The sequence below is a fragment of the Stegostoma tigrinum genome, chromosome 5 (assembly GCF_030684315.1).
Source record: "Stegostoma tigrinum isolate sSteTig4 chromosome 5, sSteTig4.hap1, whole genome shotgun sequence".
Classification (NCBI taxonomy): domain Eukaryota; kingdom Metazoa; phylum Chordata; class Chondrichthyes; order Orectolobiformes; family Stegostomatidae; genus Stegostoma; species Stegostoma tigrinum.
In genome coordinates this window covers 114,736,036-114,759,847 of record NC_081358.1, presented here as the reverse complement: position 1 = coordinate 114,759,847, position 23,812 = coordinate 114,736,036, and the positions used below count along the sequence as shown (strand labels likewise).

Here is a 23,812-nt window from a genome sequence, read left to right as displayed (position 1 = left end):
CTTTCCAGCCTTTGGGACTGGAGGAAGTTACATAGTGAGCTTCCACAGAGGCCAGTTTTAGGACTTCAACTTTCCTTGATAATTTATCGAGCCGTATACAAAACACAACGTCAGAATTTTAAGGTAATACAAAACTTGGAAGCATTGTGAACTGTAAGGTGAATGCTGATGGATATCAATAGGATACTGGTGGGATCATGGAATGGGTGGATAGTGGCAGCATAAATTTAAATGCAGCAAAAGTATGAAGTACTTAATTTGCAGAATGAATAAGGATATACAATAGTGTGCATTCTATAGGAATGCAGAATAAAAGGGACTTAAGGGAATTTTAATACTCGGGTCACTGGGCAGGTTGAGAAAGTTGTTTCTAAAGCTTGTAGAGATTTGGCCTTATAAATTGGCTGTAGAGTGTGTAAAAGCAAGGGAGTTATGATGAACCTGTACATACACTCTTTCAGTCTCTGGTGTTTAGCATCTAGTTCTGGCCTCTACACTTCAGGAAGGATGTGAAAGCATTCGACAAGGTGCAGAAAAGTTGCCTGGCTCCACATATGAAGAACTTCAGCTATGTTGATAGATTGGAGAAATGGTACTGTTCTCCTGAGAGGAGGAGAAATTAGTTGGAGGTACTCAAAATTCTGAGGATCCAAACAAGTACATGAGAAACTATTCCTGTTAGTAAATGGATCAAGAACCAGAGGACACCGATTCAAGGTGATGAGCAAAAGAAGCAGTGGCAACATGAGGAAAAGCATTTCTGTGCTGAGTGAGTGGGACCTGGAATGCTCTCCCTGTGTGTGGTAGAGGTAGTGTCAGTCAAGGGCTTTCGAAAAAGAATTTCATAATGATATGAAGATGAGACAAAATTAGCCTATTAGGAAAATCTGTCCTGGGAAATTTTTCTTGTGGAAAACTCACGTGAACGTAACTGGTCAGATTGTTTTGGAATGATTCTGTAATTCTGTGTCTTGTTTGTCCCAAATTGTTATCTCCAATTCCACTTCCAAAACCTATTTAAGATAAATAAATCTCAGTAAGTATCCCAAGTTTTGTCAAGGTAGGGGTAATGGCAGAATCTAGATTGTGGGCTCACTGTTTTTCAAAAAAAAAGTAATGGTGGCCCATCTAAAAAATCGATGATGCAAGAAATCTTTTGACAGACATGATTCTTTGGAACACTTTCTGAAAAGCTGGTGGAAGCAAAGTTCTCTTTTATATGGCAGCAGAACATTGATCCTTATTAAGCAAGAGGGTGAATGATATGCTAACCATAGTGATTTACAGCATGGGAACTGTCCATGCTAACTGTTAAGCACCTGCCGACTTTAATCTCCCAGTACCTGGCCCATAACCTGCCATAGTGCTTCCTGTTCTTGTGAGTACTTGTTAAATATTGAGTGTTCTGGAAGCCACCCACCCTCTGACACTTCTAAATTTTGGGGAGTTTAAAAAAAAGAAAAAGCAGGAAAGTAGGCTGATACTTTATATTAATGTCCATTTCATTTACAGAAACAAGGGACAACTATGAGTTGATACTTTATTTCAGAAAACATTTGGTGGTTTTGTAGAATTTAAAAGGAGACTTTTTTTTCCTTATTTTCCAAAGGTTGGAACATTTATACTCAAGGTGCATCTTTTTCCATTTGTTGGAGGTTGGAGCCCTTGGCTGAGATGTATTTATGGGGCTTAGGAGGTAAAATAAAGGTTATCCTACCAGTTCAGTTCATCTCCTTATTTCTTACAGAATATTTTGTGAACTCAGGCAGTTCTCACCAGGAGGCCATAGAGCAAATCGCTGTGGTACTGCAGGCTGATCGAGACCGGGATGTCCGATACTTTGCTAGCATATACCCCAGCAGTACAAAGCTTGGCGATGATTCCATGAGTACTGCTTCTTCCACTTATTAAAACAGGCTGTTGTTTCATGCACCATTGGACTGATCAAACCAAGTCACTGATGAGTGCATTAATCATGTGTATCAGCTGGAATGTACTGGGTGAGTGCTCTAGAATACGGCGAGATATCTGTTCTCTACACTGAACGATGGCATTCAATGATTGTGGTGGCCTGCCTTGTGGCTCTTGATTACACTGAGATTCATTTAGACTATAACTAGTCGTGTGGCCGTGACTTAGTTTTCATACCTTGACCACTGAAAAATTCTCAGCGAATTTTACCACCGAAGCCTTAAACTCCTGTATTCTTAAAGCTAACAAACTTGAACACCTGGAGCCGCCTTAATGGAGGAGGGATTGCCATTTCAAACCTGATCATTCCTTCCAGAAAAGTTATTAGAATGTTACTGACAATTCTTGTCTATAAACAACATTTAATTACGTTTGCAAAGAATAAGATCTAGACAAGTTAATGTGTACTTGTTAATACTGTACAAGGACTTTCATGTACTCATTCTGAAAAGTTCTTCTCAACTGTGCTAGTTATGTCAAGGGTATCTTTACCTAAATGGATTAGTTATACCTCATTTAGTTCGAACACAGACAGTGGGATTGTAATGTGGTCTTGAAGCTTGACCATTCATACTACAGCAAATTTCAGTCTCGCGGGTATGAGAAAATGGCTGCCAATGTTCTGCTTTGACTCACTTCCTTACCCACCTCATTCATCCTTACTAATGGTTTTTGTTCTAACTATATTGCACAGGAATTGACGGAATTATAGAGGAGAAAGGGCAACAAAATGCATACGTAATATATACTTAATGCTTTTGAGTACTTTTTTTGTTAACAAATTCCTCAATGTTGGGCAGAAGTGAAAACACATGCAAGGGTTAATGGTGGCTGTTAGTAGATGTGTGCAGACCTTGCCAAATTGATCTAGAATTTATACCTCAGTGAGGTAGAGCTGACTGAACTCAAAGTATGAAATCTTGCACTATCTGGTGTGCAAATAACTTTACATCTATATAAACTTATACATCTGACTCCACTTTTAAATCACACAAGGCACCTTTTATTTCTCATGTACTCTACCTATGATAACAATCACCCACCATCTTGCTAGGTGAGGGGAATAGAGACACAGAAAGCATGCTGGATAATCACCGTGGGAATAACGTTCTCGCAAAGATCTTTGCAATGTGAGGACATTTCAATCCATCTATAAAAACTCAGCCTTCTAAGTTAACAATCCTACCATTTTCTTCAAGCTGATGGTCTTTGTGCCTTAGTGGCAGCCAGTGAAGTCTCTCTGTTGATTGAGTTCTTTGGTCCATGATTAATTAATGTCAGCTCAGTTTTGACATCTGTAATGAATGGTTTCCAGTAATTAGTGTACATGTCATCTGTCTTCCACTTTTGTGACTCTTTTCCAAGTAATAGGCCGGTTCTAAATTTTAAATGTAACAAAGCTATCTCATTCATATGGTATCCTGGATACAATAACTAAATGACATGAGAGATTCCCATTAGTCCAGGAGGAGAGACCGTTGGTTAAACAAGTTTCTGCAGAATTTTGGCACATTATTCAGTGATTTTTGTAGTAACAAATGCTTTGAAATGGAGTTTGTGTTCTATTTCTACACTGGCTGCTCCATGAACTATCATGAGAATTCTCTAGTGTCCACCTGAAGGATAGATGTTTCTTGCTTTAAACCCCATTTGAGGAATAACCCTTCTAACCTCTCCATCTGTAACAGGGTAAATGATTGATTGTAATCTGAGACTGCTGTTGCAGATCAGCCTACATTGGTAAGTCTTCAGAATCCATCTCCAGTTCTGGCGCTAGTTTACTTTGTGTTTGGAGATTGAATGACTATAAAAGACAAACAATGGATTAACAATAGTCTCCACTTTTCCTTGAAAGAAGTCCAGCATCCACATATCTTCTGTGTTTAATAAATACTTATTTTTTCGGTTTGTATTTTATGAATTTGCCACATTTTACTTTATGAAGTCTCAGTACCTCCTTGGACAAACTGAACTCATCCCAGGCCAGAGTCCTCCGAAAAATTTTGTGTTCGTCAGCTGATTTGGCTCCAAGACATTAACAATCAAGCCAGTTGACTTTTACCTTTCTCTTAACCATGCCCCCCCAACTCCTCCTCCAAACTTCCCTGTCACCAGAATCAAATGAGAAGATCCATTGCACATGTGGATTTTGGACTTCTTCCTCTTTTCAGAAAATGAGATGTTTCCTCTCCCAGATAATCTAATGTTACATGCTGCAAAGTGTGGTAAATGGTCAGATTTCTGTGTGATTTCACATGTGTGCAGTGGGAACTCTCGGGGTCAGGCTCAGCACAAACACTACAAAGTATTCAAATGGTTTTAAAAGTACAGCATATTTCTGTGTGTTATGCAGAGTGCTGCTGTGTACTTATATCTGTTTCATGCTGGTCATGTCCTGCAGAGTATATTTTGAATTGGAGTAGCACACAAGCTTTAAGTCAGAAAATTCAGGTATTTTAACTTTTTATCATGATCGGCTGAATGCTGCACCTTTTTTTATATGTACATATCTGTGAGCACTCAAGTGCCCATTGTTGATCATGTCATAAAAAGCTGTTGTGATACAAGTTGTCTGTACTTGTCCAAATAAAAATAAATATGCAACTGTTTAAGTTTGTTGCTCTTCAAGTTTTGTTCTTGATTTTGACATTTTGGAGGGAATGCAATGCAAGCAACCTGGGATTTATGTTATCTGATAACTGCTGAACTGAGAATTATATGCATGTTAGTCAGTGATTCCTTACCAGACTCTAGTTCCTGACTCTGGAGCTACTGCTGAGTTTGACTTTTTCATAATTTCAGCTGGACTTTAATGTACATCACCTGGGGGAAGTAAGGTACCCCAGGAAGTGCAGTTGGGCAAACATTGGCACCAAATCAAGGCAGCTGACCAAAAGTATTCGGTTTTAAGCAGCCTCTTGAAAGAAGGTTGGGGAGAGAATTTCTTAACTTGGGGCTTAAATGGCTGAATGTATAGCTGTAGTGGCGAGGCAGAGGAATTCATTTAGACAGGAAGGCCAATGAATTGATTTAATTTTATTGTCACGTACTCGAGTGAGTGCAATGAAAAGTGTACAGTTGCAACATTACAGTGTCATCTTAGGTACAAAGGTACCAAGGTACAGATACTCAAGAACAAGTTTGTAGGGAACAAAAGAAATTAGAAAGGTAAAGAAATAAATAGTCCAACATCATAGGTCATAGGAATAAATTAGGAAGATCGAGCAAAAAAAATTCAGCATATCAGTCTTTCTGACCCAGTCCATGCCGATAGCTAGTCTTAAGAGACCTCTGCTTTGCCGAACATACCAACGTTGGAGTCGTCCCACTTTAGGCACCATCTCTTCGCCAATGGCTGACACCATGGAACCCACACTCACCTTGTGACCAAGTCCCTGGCTCCAGGCTGCCACCAGATCACAAGTCTCACTTTGGCTGCAGATGTCCCCTTGCTGGTGCTGCCATCTTGAAGAGTCCACTGCCGCCAGTACCGATCGCTAGAGGAGCGTTGTCACTGCTGCTAGTCCCAAACTCCAGGATAATAACCTTTGCTGCTGCTGCTTTCACTGGCCCCGAATGGCAGGAGAACGACCTTGTGCGCCACCCCTTCCTATTGCTGGGAAAACATCCTCCCTCACTGCTGCTGCCTCCTGTTGCCAGAAGAATCCACGTCCTCCACTGCAAATGCAGCCCGCTCTTACTGCTGCACCAGTGCTGCCAACCAGCCCACCACAGAAAAGAAGGAAAAGAAAGACGAAAATAAAAGGAAAATGAAGCACAAGTAAATGACAGGAAGCACACGGGGATGATTGGGCCCCAGGCAAGACCCAGCACGCAATCCTGTTGGGCCAGTATTTATTGTCCAAGCCTACTTTGAGGAGGTGGTGATGGTGAAGTGAGCCTTGAGCCTCCACCGTCCATGCTGTGTGGGCAAACTCGTAATGTCATTTGGGAGGAAATTCTAGGATTTTTCCCCCAGTGACACTGAAGGAGCAGCTATCTATTTCCAAGTTCGGAGGGTAATTCCATCCAGACAGAAGAGGGTTGGAAGCTGCTGCTTAAATAGCCTTGGTGAATTTCTGCAGTGCATCTTTTAGATCACACTGTTGTTAAAGAGTGTCAATGCCAGAGGGTGTGGTGCCAGTTTAGCAGATGGTGTCAAGTGTCTCGTGTTATTGCAGCTGCACTGATGCAGGCAAATGAGCACTGTCGTATCATGCTTTTGACATACCTTTGCAGATGGTAGACAGACTATCGAGTGTTTAAATATTTCATGAGGTCGTGGAATGGTGTTTGTGGATTTCTAGATTTGCATTTGGAAGAATTTCAACCAGCAGAGTGTTTTCCCTGATATATATTTGGTAATTCTTAGTGAAATACTGCCTTGATGTCCAGGCAGTCACTATCGCTTCACCCCTGAAGTTCAGCTGTTTTGCCCATGTTTCGATCAGGGGCTCTAATGAGGTCAGAAGCTGACCTAACTAGAAAACCTAACTGAGTGTCAGTGAGCAGTGAAGACTCTGTGCGGAGAAATTGAAACTTCTCTAAAAGAAAAATTGATAGAGCTACTCAAAATTGTAAAGGGCCTGAACAGAGTAGACTGGAGGTGGGGTAAAATCTTCCAGTTGGTAAAAGGGTCAAAAAAATCTGAAGGTGATCTTAGGGGAAGTTTTTTTACAAATTAAGTTGTGAGCATCTGGAAGATCGGAAGAAGAGTCACTGGCCTCAACATTAACTCTGCTTTCTTCCCACAGATGTTACCAGAGCTGCTATGTTTTTGCAGTAATTTTTATTTTAGTTTCAGATCTACAGCATCTCGAGTTCTTCACTTTATTGTTAGCATCTGCGTGGGCTGCCTCAGACAGTGGCCGAGGCAGATTTGGTCACGGGTTTTGAAGGACTGCTATTGGATGATTGATCTCCTGCTGTGATGTTTTACAATTCATACCCCTCAATCTTCTCAACTATCTAGCAAATATGCCAAACATTGCAATTTAATCATTTGATGGATTGCAGCCGTATACGCGCTAAGGCCAATATATTCTTCCTAGGGTACCAAACTGAATGCTGTACTCGATAATGGAATCTGACAATGGCTCCACAAGTGTAGCTATTACCCTTTTTGCACAAGTTTTGCCTTGAATTCCACAGTTCGCATTATCTTCGAGACAGAGATGTACAGTACGGAAGAAGACTCGTCGGTCCCACTCACCCATGCTGACCAGATATTCTAAATTAATCTAGTCCCATCTGTCAGCATTTGGCCCATATCCCTCTAAACCCTTCCTATTCATATACCCATTCCGATGGCTTTTAAATGTTGTCATTGTACCAGCCTCCTTCATCCCTACCTCTGGCAACTCCTCCCTTACACACACCATCCTCTGCATGAAAATGTTGCCCCTTAGGCCCCTTTTAAATCTTTCCCGTCTCGCCTTAAAACTATACTCCCTAGTTTTGGACATCTCCAGCCTGGGTAGAAAATCTTGTCTATCCATGTTCCTTGTGATTTTAGAAACTTCTAGAATATTGCCCCTCAGCCTCCAATGCTTCAGGGAAAGTAGCCCCAGTCTAGTCAACCTCCCTCTTTAGCTCAAACCCTCCAACCCTGACAACATCCTTGTAATTCATTGTTGAAGTGTCTTGAGTTTCACAACACAGTCTCCCTGCTATAGGAAAGATATTAAGATAAAGGATAAAATTCTGTGAATCGATTTCTGTTGCATTTTGTACCTGTGCCATCTTTGAGAGATGTCTTTACGTGACATACAATCATCTATTCCACCAGTTTTTTTTTAAAAATCATTACGGCTTTATTCCAATTCTCTCTTTACATCCAGAGTGTATAATCTTTGACTTTTCACAATTGTGAAATGTAACAATAAAATGGAGTTTTTTCATAATGATTCTATTCCTGTTCTCAATCTTGAACATACCACTTTTTCTAAATTCAACGCATTGATTTTCCTGAAATCAAATATTATAATTGAAATTGGGATGCTTGTCAGCCTCCCATTGGCCCTCTAATTCCTCCAACCTTTTGAAATAGAATGACTAAAGTTATTGTGTGGAACCTTATCAAATGGATTCTGAAAGACCATTCATTTATAGGAACCATCCACAGACATTTATCCACATGTGACCTCAAATAAAAGCTTGATTTGTTAAACGCACTTTCATCTTTCCTAATTCTGGTTTGGCTCCATCTACTGCCCACTGAGTCAACCAACTCAGTATGCACTAGGTGGCAGTGTTCCACTAGTCAGCTGCTGTTAGGTAGTAAGTCATTTATAGTCATGCTTTACCACTTTACCTTATGAAAAGCATAGCAATTCTTAAAACCAGCAAACCAGTCACTGCTAGAACTAAAGGCAGGCACATCTGCAAAATTTTCTTTTTCTCAGCTTTTTTTTCTTTGATCTTCATAAATTGATAAGGCTTTCTCTTTTATGGTGAGGAAGGTGTTCCCAGATTGCCTTTTTTTGTTTGATCTTCCAGCCACACGCTTAGAAACCGTTCCATCTCCTCAAGTTCCTTTGTCTGTGACCTTGCAGATTTGCTAGCACTCAGGCTTGTTCCAGCAATACAGCTTGCTTTTAATCTTTTCTGCATTGTCTCTAATGGTGTGTAAGGTAGACTCCTTTATTCCTGTTACATGAACTATATCACATGTTCTCTCATTACACTCAAAACGCTTTATAGCATCAAGGTTCTCTTCCAGTGTTATAGCCTTTCTTTTATATTCACCACCTACACTTTTATCACCAGGATGTTTCTTGCTGAAAGTCTTGTCACTTTGTCCTTGCCTTTTTGTGGGTAACATGGTACAATTTGCAAGAAAGAAACAGAACACACTTCACAACAAAATCTGCAAAATGCTTGTGTGATGAGACTCTTTCAGTGCTAACATCGCACATGCTCAGGACAAAGCTTGAAAAACAATTGTCATGTCAATGTGTACTCATTACAGCCAACACAAGTCTGCATTTTAGAAATCGCGTCCCCCTCTTCATTAGTCACGTTCTGGCTAATGCGCATTCTGGAACAAGTGTCATAGCAGAATCAACTGTATCTTGATGATCTCTGAGCTTACTTTCTCATTATAGTAATTCTTGGACTCCATCAATAGTTTTGGTAAGACTAGACTCTCCTTACTATGTTGATGAAGTATCTTTAATGTCTGTCATCCTCTGAAGCTGTCCTAATTCTTTTTTAACTATGGAGGATTGAACATCTAAGATAATAAAATGTGAGGCTGGATGAACACAGCAGGCCAAGCAGCATCTCAGGAGCACAAAAGCTGACGTTTCGGGCCTAGACCCTTCATCAGAGAGGGGGATGGGGTGAGGGTGCTGGAATAAATAGGGAGAGAGGGGGAGGCGGACCGAAGATGGAGAGAGAAGAAGATAGGTGGAGAGAGTATAGGTGGGGAGGTAGGGAGGGGATAGGTCAGTCCAGGGAAGACGGACAGGTCAAGGAGGTGGGATGAGGTTAGTAGGTAGGAGATGGGGGTGTGGCTTGGGGTGGGAGGAAGGTGGGAGGAATGGTTTGCGACTGGGAGGTGCAGTTGTTTGTTGAGAACCATTTCCACTCCCCCTCCCATTCTTTAGATGACATGTCCATCATGGGCCTCCTGCAGTGCCACAATGATGCCACCCGAAGGTTGCAGGAACAGCAACTCATATTCCGCTTGGGAACCCTGCAGCCTAATGGTATCAATGTGGACTTCACCAGCTTCAAAATCTCCCCTTCCCCCACTGCATCCCTAAACCAGCCCAGTTCGTCCCCTCCCCCCACTGCACCACACAACCAGCCCAGCTCTTCCCCTCCACCCACTGCATCCCAAAACCAGTCCAACCTGTCTCTGCCTCCCTAACCAGTTCTTCCTCTCACCCATCCCTTCCTCCCACCCCAAGCCGCACCCCCATCTCCTACCTACTAACCTCATCCCACCTCCTTGACCTGTCCATCTTCCCTGAACTGACCTATCCCCTCCCTACCTCCCCACCTATACTCTCTCCACCTATCTTCTTTTCTCTCCATCTTCGGTCCGCCTCCCCCTCTCTCCCTATTTATTCCACCACCCTCACCCCATCCCCCTCTCTGATGAAGGATCCAGGCCCGAAACGTCAGCTTTTGTGTTCCTGAGATGCTGCTTGGCCTGCTGTGTTCATCCAGCCTCACATTTTATTATCTTGGATTCTCCAGCATCTGCAGTTCCCATTATCTCTGATACAGGATTGAACATCTCGTCAGCTTGCATCCAGTCTAAAGTACATTCCTGTCCTAGTATTCTCCTGTTGTACTATAACCATGCACATTCATGTTTTTACATAATTCAAGCTAGCCTGGCAAATTCAACACAATGAAACATCCTGAGAATTTCATGTGAGCTCCAAGATGTCAGGCCATTAAGGAGATTGGAGGGCGGTAAGGAGGGGTGATGCCCCCAAATGGTTTGAAAACAGTGAATTTTGACATTGCATGTCAATGCAGGTCACCAAACACATGGTGCTAGTGGAACAGGACTTTCTGGAAGTTAGAATTATCATTATTGTCACGTGCATTCATGTGACTACAGTGAAAAGTTTACAAGTTGCTGCTTTCAGCACCCTTTTAGGTAGAAAGGTGCTCAGGTACAGATTATTAAGAAATAATTCTTAGGGAAAGAAAGAAAAATATAGAAATAAGTCTGCTATTATAAATCTTTGTGTTATTTTAGGTGCAAAAGTACAAAATCTTAGGACTAAATTACAATAATAAAGAGGTATGTTCAGAACAATAGGCCTTCCAACCCAGGCCGTGCTGCACTTTGCCTTCAGTCTGCATGGGCTTCACTGTGTGGCCAGGAGTCCACAATGACTTCACTTGAGTTAATATAATTCCATTCAATTCTACTTCCGGGAATCTGAATTTGTTTATTATTTTCAAGGATCATTGATCTGGTTTCTCTCTGGTGCTACAGGTGATCTTCATTCTGATCTCTTGCCATTCACGTGAGCATTGGAAAAGTATATCCCACATTCATAGCCTGCAGATTCCACTCAGCTGCCCAGATTATTTGATTGCACAGTTCCTTCAGTGAATGAGTGCATGAATTTTCTCTTCCCTTGTACTACTCCCCACCTCTCCTCCAAATATTAAATCCTGTTTAAAGCCTGTGTATTCTCCAGAGGATGAGTGGTGCAGTGTAATATTTAGGCCCGCCCACGTTTTAAACTGTCCATCGGTCTTAACATAAATCATAAGGAATTACAAATAGATGCTACTATTGACATTTGTACATAACAGGGACATCCTCGTGTCCATTATCAGTTATTTGTGCAAGTGTGAATGCTTCAAATTTCAGATTTGTTCATTCTTTTATGTCAGCATTATTCTTGAAGACCACTTCAAGTAGGTTAATAGGTCTGTGCTCAACTCCTCCAAAGTCATGGCAAGACAACAACCATCTTCTTAAAGCAATTTCCCTTCCTCCTCCATCTCCAGTAAGTGCAAAGAGTTTGCATAAATCTTTGTAACTTTAAAAAAAAAAGCCACACTAGCATTTACTCAGCAAGGCACAAAATTACCTAAATGTATTCTGTGTGCAAACAAGGATAAATTCAACCCAGCCATGTTTCCTCTCCATCATCAATGAGGTGATGGAAGGGTCATTAACCTTGCTATCAAGCAGTAATTGCATTTAACTTACGGACTAACGTTCATTTTTGGTTCCACCAATAGCACTCTGCTCCTGACCTCATTACAGTCTAGGTTCAAACAGCAGTGAGGTGAGAGTGACTGACTGTAATATCAAGGAGCTATCGCAGAATTACACTCACTGGCAATCAGATCCAGGTGATGCTGTCTGCTGGATATAGTCTTACCTGGTATAGAGAAAGATGGTTGTGGTTTTTGGAGATCAGTCAATCTCAGCTCCAGGACATTTCTCCAGGAGTTTCTCAGTGTGGTGTCCTCAGCTGCTTCCCACAATCATAAGGTCAGAAGTGGGAATGACCTTCTCACCATCATAAGGTCCAAAACGGGGCTTTTCATCAACAATTATACAATGTACGCCATTTGTGACACCTCTAGTACTAAAGAGGTTTATGTCTAAATGTAGCAAGCTGTGGACCATATCCAGGCCTAGGCTGACAATTGCTGCATCATATTTGCAACACAAATGTGCCTGACCATTACCAGCTATAATAAGAAAGAACGTAACCATTGCAACATGACATTTAATAGTTTTACTATATTAGCAACATCCTAGGGATTTCCGCTGACCAAAGCCTTAACTAACAAGCAAACAAATGCAAGGGCAGCACACAGGCCAGGATTCTGCAATGAGTAGCTTACTTCCTGACACTCAAAAACTGTCCACAGTCAATGAGGCACAGGTCAGGAGTGAGATGGAATACTTCCTTCGCCTGGATGGGTGCAGCTCCAATAATATTCAAGGAACTTAGCACCATCCAGCACAAAGCAGCCCGCTTGATTGGCACCACATCGACTTAGTCCCCCACCGAAACTCAGTGGCGGCCATGTGTACTATCTACAAGATGCACTGCAGTAATTCTGAAAGGCTTCCTAGGCAGTACTTTGCAAACCCATGATCACATTCATGCAGAAGGACAAGGGCAGATAAATGGGAACACCAAGTTCCCTTCCAAGCCACTCGCCATCTTGATTTGGAAATATACTATTGTTCCTTCAAAGTCATTCAGTCATAATCCTGGAAATCTGCTTGTAAGGGTATTATGGGTCAACCTACACCATGTGGACTGCAGTGGTTCAGGAAGGCACTATGGAAGGGCAATAAATGCTGCTCGTCAGCGAAGCCCACATACCTAAATGAAGCCATCTTGTTCAATTGCTTTTGCCGTTTTGTTTTCTCCTTTATTACCCACCAAGTCAAATTTGCCTGCATGCTCCATCTGCCCTATCCTGGAGATCATCAGCCACTTGTTTCTTTGTACCTTTTCTCATTTTCTTCCAATGCTAATCTTGTCCATGAGACCCCAGGAACAACTACAGAAAGCAACTGGCCTGGATGGAGATCCATGGAACGCAACTGGCCTGGTCAGAGTGCCCCGCAGTGCACACAAATCCTGCACGGACCAACTGGTAGGAGTATTTGCAGACATCTTTAACCTCCTTACTACAATGTGAAGTTCCCACCTGCTTCAAGAATGTCAAGTTGCAGTGGTTAGTTTCTTTCTTATTGTAGATGGTTGCCCAGTGCCAAAGAAAAATCAGGCAGCGTGTCTTAATGACTACCACTCATGGTTCTAACATCATTAGAAAGTGCTTCAAGAGGTTAGTAATAGAACATAAAACATTACAGCGCAGTACAGGCACTTCGGCCCTTAATGTTGCGCTGACCCGTGAAACCATTCTGAAGCCCATCTAACCTACACTATTCCATTATCATCCATATGTTTATCCAATGACCATTTAAATGCCCTTAAGGTTGGCGAGTCCACTACTGTTGCAGGCAGGGCATTCCACACCCTTACTACTCTTTGAGTAAAGAACCTACCTCTGACATCTGTCCTATATCTATCACCCTCAATTTAAAGCCCTCGTGCTAGCCATCACCATTCGAGGAGAAAGGGACCCTATCTAATCCTTATATCATCTTGTATGTCTCTATTAGGTCACCTCTTAACCTTCTTGGTAATGGCACACATCAACTCCAGCCTCCCAGAATGTCTTGATCCACTACAATTCACCTGCCCTCACAGTACATCCATGGTAGACACCATCTCTCCAGCCCAACACTCGTCCCTTGAACATCTGGATAACAAGGACACCTACATCAGACTCCTATGTATTGAATAAAAACTGAAAGAATTGCAGATGCCACAAATCAGTAACAAAAAGTTGCTGGAAAAGCTCAGCAGGTCTGGGAGCATCTGTGAAGGAAAAAAACTTGAGTTAATGTTTCAAGTCTGGTGACCCTCAGAACTTAAGGGGCCTCAGAACAAGGGTCACCGGTCCCGAAACATTAGCATCTGTGAAGGCAAAAAAAGTTGCCAGACCTGCTGAGATTTTCCAGCAACTTTTTGTTCCTGATTTACGGCACCTGCAGTTCTTTCAGTTTTTATTCCTATTTAGTGACTTTAGCTCTGCCTTCAACACCATAATTCCAAACAAACTAATCTCCAAACTCTGAGACTCTACTCCCCTCTCTGAAACTGGATCCTCAACTTCTTGACCCACAGACTGCAATCAGTAAGGATAGGCAACACTACCTCCTCCATGATAATCCTCAACATGAGTGCCCTACAAAACTATGCACTCACTCCTACACTATGCTCCTGATACACTCATGACTGTGTGGCCAATTTCAGCTTGAACTCCATTTACAAATTTGCTGATGGCACCAGGGTTTGATCTCAAACAATGCCAAGACAGAGAACAGGAAAGAGATGGACAGCTTAGTGGCGTGGTGTAAATGCCTCCCTCACTGTCAACAAAATGAAGGAGCTTGTCATTAACTTCAGGAAGTGGAATGGAGGACATGCTGCTATCTGTACGAATGATGCTGAGGTGGAGATGGTCAAGCGCTTCGAGTTCCCAGGAGGAAATATCACAAACCATCTGTCCTGGTCCAGTCACATCAATGCGAGTCAAGGAATCTTACCAGTGACTCTTTCCAATTTTTACAGATGCCCGATGAAAATATCCTATCTGGGTGCATCACAGCTTGGTACGGCAACAGCTCTACCCTACACCACAAGAAATTATAGAGAGTTGTGAATGCAGCCCAGTCTATCATGAAAACCAGCCTTCAATCCATTAACTCCATGTACACGTCCCACTGCCTGGGGAAAGCAACCAACATAATTAAAGACTCCCTTCCATTATGGTTATGCTGTCTACCACCCTCTCCTGTTGGGCAGAAGATACAAAAGTTTGAAAACACATACCAACAGGTCTAAGAACAGCTTCTCTCCTGCTTTTATCAGACATATGCACAGCTCTGCATTAGAGTTGATCTTTCTCTGCACCTTCTCTATAGCTGTAACACTATATTCTGAATTCTGTTCCATTAATCTGCTTTAACCAGGTAAAGTATGATTTGTCTGGTTAGCACGCAAAACAATACTTCTCACTGTATCTCAGTATGTGATAATAATAAGTCAAATCAAAGATTCTCTTCCTCCTTTAAACTACCCACAGCATATGGACTGTAGAGATTAAGAAGGCAGCTCACCACTACCGTCTCAAGGGCATCTAGGGTTGGACAGCCAGTGACACCCACATCCCATGAGTGAATTAAAAAAACCATGTTTGTGAAAGAAAGATCATTTGTATCTTCAAGTCTGTGGATGTTGGAGGGAGAGCATTAGATGCTGGTTGAGCCTGCAAAGTCCACATCCCTATAATGAATTATAACAAAAGTTGATATACGAGGAAACACAAAGCCATCCACTATGGATAAAAACAAATCAAGTTTTTTCCAAAATGAAGCAGAATGGCAACTGTGAGGAACTTTTGGCAGACCCTATTTTGATCTATACTCTGTTGTATCTCAGGAAAGACATAGTCACCTTGAAGAGACTGTACAGCATAGGTTTGCCACTGATATTGGAGCTTGATGTTTTAAAAGGAAGAACATCTGCAGATGATCACCAAGGGACAAATACAATTCTTTGGACGTTAAGAGAAAGAAACTCGAGCATCTTCCAGTGACTTGCAAAACAGAGAATTGTGGTGCACTAAGGAGGTAAATCATAGAGAGATGTAGTACAGAAGAGGCCCTTTGGCCTATTGAGTCTGTACTGCTAAAATATCAAAATCCACACCAGTCCCACTTTCTAGGACTTGACTCATGGTCTTGAATACTATGACAGTTGAAGTACTCATCCAAGTACTTTGTAAAAGTTGTGAGGCTTTCCCACCTCTGCTGCCCTCTCAGGTAGAACCTTCCACAATATCACCATCCTCTGAGCAAAAATAATTTCAAGTTCTCTCTAAACCTCCTGCTTTTCATTTTAAACACGTTCCTTCTTGTTATTGATCCTCTAGCTAAGAGGAACAGCTGGTTTTTATCTACCTGTCTATGCCCCTCATAATCTTATACACTCTGTCAAAACCCCCCTCTCAACCTTCTATGCTGCAAACAACTGCCCTTTCTTCAAAACTAAGGTACTCCATCTTTATGAATAAAGGAGGAAATAGGCCACCAGCTTAAGAAACAGAAGACAAACTTAGGAAATGAGATGCACTCAGTCCAATTACTGAGGTCCAGGTTCTCAAGCCCATGGTTTTAGACGTGGAATAGATTATATGTGCACTTTATTTGCACCTATTTTAAATTGTACCATGAAGTAATTATATCCCAGTTTTAGGAAAGAACAACAGAGAGGGATGAGTTGAATATTGCTGATCGGTTAAAGGCTTGTATTTTCCTCTCGTGAAGCTCCCTTTAAATACAAAATGCAGGAGGATTCTGTAAAAGGAGTAATTGGAATTTCCAGCAAACATCTCAGTTGAGAAAAAGACATTAGCTCTCAGGCTACCATGGGGATGAGAACTGAAGAAGAGAGACCAAATACACAAACAATAGGTGTATTGACTTACTGTCTGCACATGGCTCTGAACACAAGCTGCTGCTGTGAAACCAGAAATAACTGTTCATGTAGAAGTCCACACAAGGGTGTTTCAGTCCAGATACTGGAAGAAACTATCTCTCCAAGGAAGAGAATTTTGCCAGAGCTGACCTGACTGTTAAATGGAGATTATTCAATGAGTTGGACACAAGATTCTCTAGAAATCGGTGGTCAATATTTGGACGACTAGAGGGAGGGTTCATTGAAGTTGGCCTTTCCTGAAGACTCAAACCGAGTCAAGCAGTTGGTTGAAAGCCCGGCTGTGGTACCGACTCCTGACATTTTTTGTGTGGTGGGAGACGCTATGCAACGGCTTTAATGCATTTCTAACGAAGGGTCTCCTGAACCGTCAGCTTTCCTGCTCCTCTGATGCTGCTTGGCCTGCTGTGTTCATCCAGCTCCGCAACTTGTTATATTTCGAAAGTAAAATTTACCCTTCTAGTTTAAGTATCATTTTGTCTATTTAATTCATGCTTAAATCAAGTTGCTGTTGGTTTGAATGTTACAGCAAAGGTTTTAGAAAGTGCGCTCTTGTCCTGCAATTGCTTTCATTGAGTCAGTTTTTAAAAAACTTGCACTCTCTAAGGGAATCAAAACAGGATAGAGATCGCTGTATTTACCTCACATCCCCCATGCCCCCACATCACCAAACCCTTACATTCATAATATTTCTCACAAAAGTTGTCATGTTAATGGTTAGGTTCTTGAGCATTTATGATCTTTCATATGATTTCCAGAGCCTCTTCAAAATAAGCTTTGCCCATTCTAGTTGACAACAGCTGCAGTTTGATGCTTACCTATCTAATGATTGCAAGACCATACCCAGACATAGCTTCCTGCTACTGCTGCAATGTTAGCTCTGAATTGTGCCCAATAATCTATACCAACTTGTCATAAATCCTATCCTATGACATTCTCCAATCATAGGATCAATTTCATGGGGTACACTGACAGTTACGAGCCCTGTCAAGGATGTCTGCTACCCGGTCCTGGATCAATCACAATTTTTGTCAGTTAAAAACATTTAGGAGAGACATTGGGCTACACGGCAGCTCTCACCAAAGACTCCCACATGTGGTTCTAATTATCCAGACTGCTCAATTTCAGAATGAAGCACATTGGGGAAAAAAAATCACTCAATATCATTACCACTCACTCGCAGTGCATGCCTCCTCATCACCTCACCGAATCGGTTGCTGAAACTCACCAATGCATTCATCACTTCAAGAATCAACTATTCCAAACAGCTCCCAAACTCTTAAATTTCAACTCTTCCAGAATGTTATTACCTGTATTTTATACCACAGCTGATTATTTTTCAACTATTGTATATCAGGATGGTGATGGCCTAGTGATGTTATTCTGGCCTGTTAATTCCAGCAACCCAGATAACGTTCTGGGAACCCGGGTTTGAATCCCACCGTTGCAGATGGTGGAATTTTAATTCAACAAATATCTACAATTAAGAATCTAATGATGGCTGTAAATCCATTGTCAGGAAAACCCCATCTGGTTCACTAAAGTCCTTTAGGGAAGGAAACGGTCATCCTCACCAGATCTGGCCTACATGTGACACAGCAATGTGGTTGACTCTTAACTGCCCTCTGGGCAATTAGGGATGGGAAATAAATGCTGCCTGGCCAGCGACACCCACATCCTGTGAATGATTTAGAAGTAAAAGTGACCTACATTGGTTTCACCCCCACCCTCCATTTTAAATGGTCATCCCTTTCACAGGTTTGCTCCTGTTTACCTGTTGAAAGAATGTGGAAGAATTTTTCTTCAAAGCCACACAGACTAGAACATTCCTATGCATGTGTCAGTGCCTTTAGGTTACTAAATGTACACATTCTCACAAAAAATACTATTCAATTCATGGTTTCTTCCATTTCTTTCCTAACAACCCCTGTTGCATTCTTATGCTCTTTTGTCAAGGTTAAAGCTTGCTAGGCTTCCTCAGTTCTTGCCCACATGAACCAATACAATACAATACAAAGGCAGCTCCAGTCTAATGTATTTGCCAATTTCAGTGTCTTTTAAATGTTTTTTTTAATACCCTATATATGTAGTACATTATTACTGGAGTGGTGGCATATGTGTGTTTGTCTACCTTTGTGGAGAGGTCTTAAAAATTAATTAGGTTAGTCTTAACTAAGCCTTTTCTAAGCTATATATTTTAAGGGTACGCCTCTTGGTGTGTCAATGGAAGAATTTATAGTTGGGAGTTTACAACTGGAGAAAACAAAATTGTGAGCCATTAGATTAGCAAAAGCTAGGATTAGCATTTTGTCTTTTTAAAAAGAATTGAAGAGCTTTCGGCAAGTTCAAAAGAGATCCAACTGAGGTTGGATGCAAGTAGTTTCTCACAGAAAAAGGAAACTGTTCAGAGAAGTTAAGAAAATAAGTTCTCAGCATAAAGGATTTGTGAAACTTCCAGATCAGGGGAGTTTGGTTGGTAATTTTCATTGTTTATTCAAAGCTGAGAAAGTCTAAGATCGTAGTTCTAACAGAGATCAAAGGGAATGTTCACAGAAGCATAATCGAAAAGTGCCACCAAAATAAAACAAAGAACTGTGGAAGTTGGAGAACTGAAACATCCAAAAACAGAAATTACTGGAGAAATTGTAGGTTCTTCAGTTGTTAAGAAGGTTCAGTGGACTCAAAATGTTAAACTCTGTTTTCTTTCCACAGATGTTGTCAGATCTGCTGAGTTTCTCCAGCAATTTCAGTTTTAAAGTTTGAAGTGAAGTAGTGAAGTCAAATTTACAGATTAGGCAGGAGAGAAATCTGTGGATTTTTGAGTAACTGTAAAGTGTTGGTATTGGGATTTTGTTTTGTCATATGTTTTGAAATCTTTCAAACTGTGTCATGTAGAGATAACTGTTTTATTTCATTTGGCTTCATTTTGTATAATAGATTACTGTTTTATTATTAAAATGAGATGTGTTGCCTGGCATGCCTATGTTATAGTGAAAGATCACCATGTTAAAAGAAAAAGTGATATGAACTATTAAGATAGACATTATTCTGGGACCGGATTTGTTTCAACTCTTGCCAGGATCTAGGTTCACTGAATTTAAGAGGGCTCTGTGTCTCTTTTAAAGAAACAGGTGTGTGAATGTTCAGGTGTTTTTATGAAGTTTATTGCATATATTTTAATGACAGCTATGAATATTGCTATGAGTTTTATGCAAGTACAAGATACAACAGTGGATTATTTGAAACTTTTGGCTGAAGTTTAACTAAGGTATTTGGCAGGTAAACTGGAGGTAGTCTTAAAAGCAGGATCTCATTACAAGGACATTGTTAGAATGTTTTTTCCAGCATTTTGAATTAGAAGACAGAAAACCTCAAATTGAGATGCCATTCAAATTAGCTAAAATACAATTATCAACTACCATTTTCACAGTAATCCCTTTTTTTTGTTAAAGACACTGCTGTAAACGTCATTGTGAGATATCATTGGCATCTGCTGGACCTGTTGCTTCTCTAGTCTTTGATACTTGACAATCATCTAAGTAGTAAGACATCCTACTTAGGAGCTCAAATCATCTTGGACACCATGTGCCTTCCAAATTGCTTTCTGCACCTGTTTATTTTCATTGTCTGGTGCATGAGGATACCTACATAAGACTGTAAAACTGAATGACCGTAGGAGCAGAAGTAGGCCATTCAGCCCATTGGATCTGCTGTGCCTTTCAATTGCTGATCTGATTATCCTGAACTCCACTTTCCTGCCTTTTCCCAAAAACGTTTGATTCCCTTAAAAATATCTCAGCCTTGAATGTACTTAATATACAGCCTTAACAATCGACTGTCTTAGAAGGTTAATCCCTTATTTTGAGATTATGCTCCCTGGTCCTGGACTGTCCCACTGGGGGAAATAATCTTTCCATATCTATCTTGTCAAGTTCCCCAAAGAATCCTATATTTTTCAGTAAGGTCTCCTCTCATGCTTCTAAGCTCCATTAAACCACCACCTCCTGAACCTTCCCTCATAAGACATTCCCCCATACCAGCTATCAACCTAGTGAATGTTTTCTGGACTGGCTCTAATACCAGTTTGTCTTTTTTTAGTTAAGGGGACCCAAAACCATTCACAGTATTCCAGCTCTGACTAGTACATTGTATAGTTTCAACAAAAGACCCGCTTTTATACTCTGTTCTCTCTGAAATAAAACATTTCATTTGCCTTCCCTTTTAGCCATTGAACTTGGATGCTAGCTTTTTCTAATTCATGCATGAGGATTCCCAAACTTCTCTGTTTTGTAACTTTCTGCACATTCTCCATTTAAGTAATATGCAGCTGCTGTAATCTTCCTACATTATAATCCATCTGCCAAATTTGCTGCTCACTCTCTCAGCCTGCCTTTTTTTTTCTGTAGACTTGAGTATTCCACTCCACTAGCCATACACCTATTTTTGCGTTTTCAAGTTACATGGTTATAGTATTCACTTTCCTCATTTAAGTCATTAATATATATTGTAAATAATTGTGGCCCCAACACAAATTGTTGTAGCACTCCACTAGTTACAGGTTGCCTTTGCACAATTCTCTGTTATTTTAGTTAGCCAGCCAATCCATACTAATATACTACTCTCAACACCATGGCCTAACGTATAGTGCCTCATCAAAAGCCATATGAAAATCCAAATGTATCACATCCACAGTTTCACCTTTACTTACTTGCTCAAAAAATTCTTGTAAATTTTCAGACATGATTACCCCTTCATGAAGCCAGTACAATCACTGTCTCTGTGGCTACTTTCTTTAATATCCAAGGATGCATTCTACTGGTCCATATAGAGACAGAGACGGATAGCACCGAAACAGACCTTCGGTCCAACTCTTCCATGCCAACCAGATATTGTAAATTAATCTCACCCCATTTGCCAGTATTTGGCCTGTATCCCTCAAAACCCTTCCTATTCATGTACCCATCCTGATGACTTTTAAAATGTTGTAGTTATACCAGCCTCCACCATTTCCTCTAGCAGTTCCAACCATACATGCAGCACCCTCTGCGTGGAAAAGTTGTCCCTGAGGTCCCTTTTAAATCTTACCCCTCTCACCTTAAACTTATGCCCTCTGGTTTTACACTCCCTCAACCCCAGTGAAAAGACCTTGACTATAAACCCTATCCATGCCTTTCATCATTTTATGAACTTCTATAAGGTCACCTGTCAGCCTTCAACGCTCTAGGGAAAATAGCCCAGCTTCCCTCTATTCACACTAGTTGAGACTTTCTTGAAATAGCCGACTTGCGATCAATATCCATAGTTTGTAGAGAACAAATTATGAAAAAGGTATTTTATTCAGAAGATAATGATTACATACAGAATCTACTTTTTTGAAGGCAGATTCCAAGTTCCAACAGCACAGACTATGACTAGCTAAATGATGATGAAAGGTTAAGTTGTCAGGACATTTGCACCAGGCAGCCTTTTGTCTTTTGTCATAGTAACAATTTTCAATGTAATGGCACTTGAATTATTCAGCTGAGATTATTTGCATTAATAAAAAAACAACTCTCAGCAATCCAGAGCTGAATGATGCTTCACAAAAGCCTCAAGTCTTTCTGGAATATTCTCAACACATGTAGGTGCACATATGGGCATTTTGTTATTTTTATTTTAAATTATGGATCAGTGCAAACAACTGTACAAAAGCAGGAGCTATCAGAAGTCCAGGACACAATCAGGTCAGTATTACTGTGAAATCTATATAATATCCTCCAATCATTTGAATTAATGATAAATACTGAGCTTATAAAATAAAAAAGACAGGTTACTGACAGCCACGTAACATTTATCAACTTTGCCCACTGGTGACAATTTAGTTAAATCACTCATCTGTATTAATTAATCGTGTTTATTTAAAAGGCATCTATCCCGAACATTCCTGGCACTGACTGATCCTCAGCTAGAAATATAGATTTCTTTTAATAGGGAAATTTCAATTTAAAATAAAGTACTTTCCACATGCATAATTACAAAACAAAAGAGTGGCCTGGAGACTTTTCACAGTTCTCTGTTACAAAACAAAAACCCCATCTCCATTTTAAAAGAAACTCAAAAGATTTGCCTTCTATGTGCTTACCAACACCATTTCACCTCATGGCTTTTAACTTTATTATTTGGGGATATTTTGTGACTTGCATTCACCAAAAATGAACTGTAGAAAAGGAATATAAGAATTGTTACAGTTCACTGCTTGTACAGCTTTCTGGTCAGAGTTTTAAGTGCAGCTGCAATGCAACAAGTCATGCAGAACTCTTCAAATTGAGGTCTCTTTACGATCTTTGCTGGGAGAGGGTTTCAATGCTTCCTTCACAGATTTGGGCTGCTCTTGCACAACTCTTGCATCGCTTACTATGTCCCTATGCTGCTGAGCACCAGTGGCATTCTCCCCAAGTTCCTCCGCATCTTCCTGAGTCTGTTTCTCTCGTTTCAGTCTTTGCATCTGTAACAGTCGAAGCTGCACTCGCAGCTCAATGATGGCCTCTCGTTCATCGTGGATTGCTTGGTTCAGGTGGTTGTTCTTCACCTGACACAAGAAGGAACAGTGAATATTAAACTGCCTGAGCCGCAACACACGGCATTCATCTCTTAGTGTTCTTGATGATCACGAGAACATTGCAGATTGTACCTACTGATGAAAAAAATATCAATTGCAAAAAGAAAGGCTGTTTGTTTTTGCCACAATATAAAGGGGAAGGATTTCTTGCACATGCACAGTCCCACTAACACTATGACAGCACCAGCTGCATATATTTAAACAGACAAGCGGACTCAATGCTGACTAACAATGAAGTTAAAATTACCCATTTTTAGGTCTCTGCAGTCCTTGACCAAACACAAGTTCTCAAATCTAGTACCCACATTATTTCCTAACTGCTTCCTCTCTATAACATGATCTAATGATTTAGTGATGATGAAAAAATGTCACAACAACATTTCGATAACTAAGATTTATCATCTTCCAATGAGAAGAATTAATTCTAATATTTAGCTTAAGGGCACATTTTCATAAAACCATTTTAAAAAAGTGTTTTAACAAAAAAATGTATTACATAATGTGAGACTTGAAATGGTGAAACAAGAGGTGCATTATCTGTCAATAAGCCTGCTGGGCTGTGTGGAAGCTCCCTGCATAAAGCCTTAACACATTTAGCTTAAGGAGGCAGGACTCAATCTCTTTGGGATTGAGATCCCTGTGAACTAGCATGAATTACTGC

At 40.8% G+C, this 23,812-nt stretch overlaps 2 protein-coding genes across 9 annotated transcripts in view; one reads left to right on the top strand and one right to left on the bottom strand.

The window, feature by feature from the left end:
• LOC125451661 (serine/threonine-protein phosphatase 4 regulatory subunit 1-like) overlaps positions 1 to 4,599 on the top strand; it is a 93,659-nt gene extending 89,060 nt beyond the window's left edge. For 6 of the 7 annotated variants that reach the window (XM_048529106.2, XM_048529111.2, XM_048529109.2 and 3 more), the window contains one exon: positions 1,748 to 4,599. In XM_048529106.2, coding sequence (XP_048385063.1) covers positions 1,748 to 1,911 — 164 coding nt within the window. In that variant the 3' untranslated portion in view covers positions 1,912 to 4,599. Of the gene's footprint in view, positions 1 to 8 lie in introns of all 7 variants that reach the window. The other variant, XM_059646231.1, reaches the window with a different exon arrangement.
• A 432-nt stretch (positions 4,600 to 5,031) lies between these two features.
• The window catches only part of ralbp1 (ralA binding protein 1), a 56,028-nt gene continuing 37,247 nt past the window's right edge, over positions 5,032 to 23,812 (bottom strand). The window contains exon 10 of one of the 2 annotated variants that reach the window (XM_059646230.1): positions 5,032 to 5,685. In XM_059646230.1, coding sequence (XP_059502213.1) covers positions 5,398 to 5,685 — 288 coding nt within the window. In that variant the 3' untranslated portion in view covers positions 5,032 to 5,397. Of the gene's footprint in view, positions 5,686 to 21,870; positions 23,122 to 23,812 lie in introns of those variants that run through there. The other variant, XM_048529401.2, reaches the window with a different exon arrangement.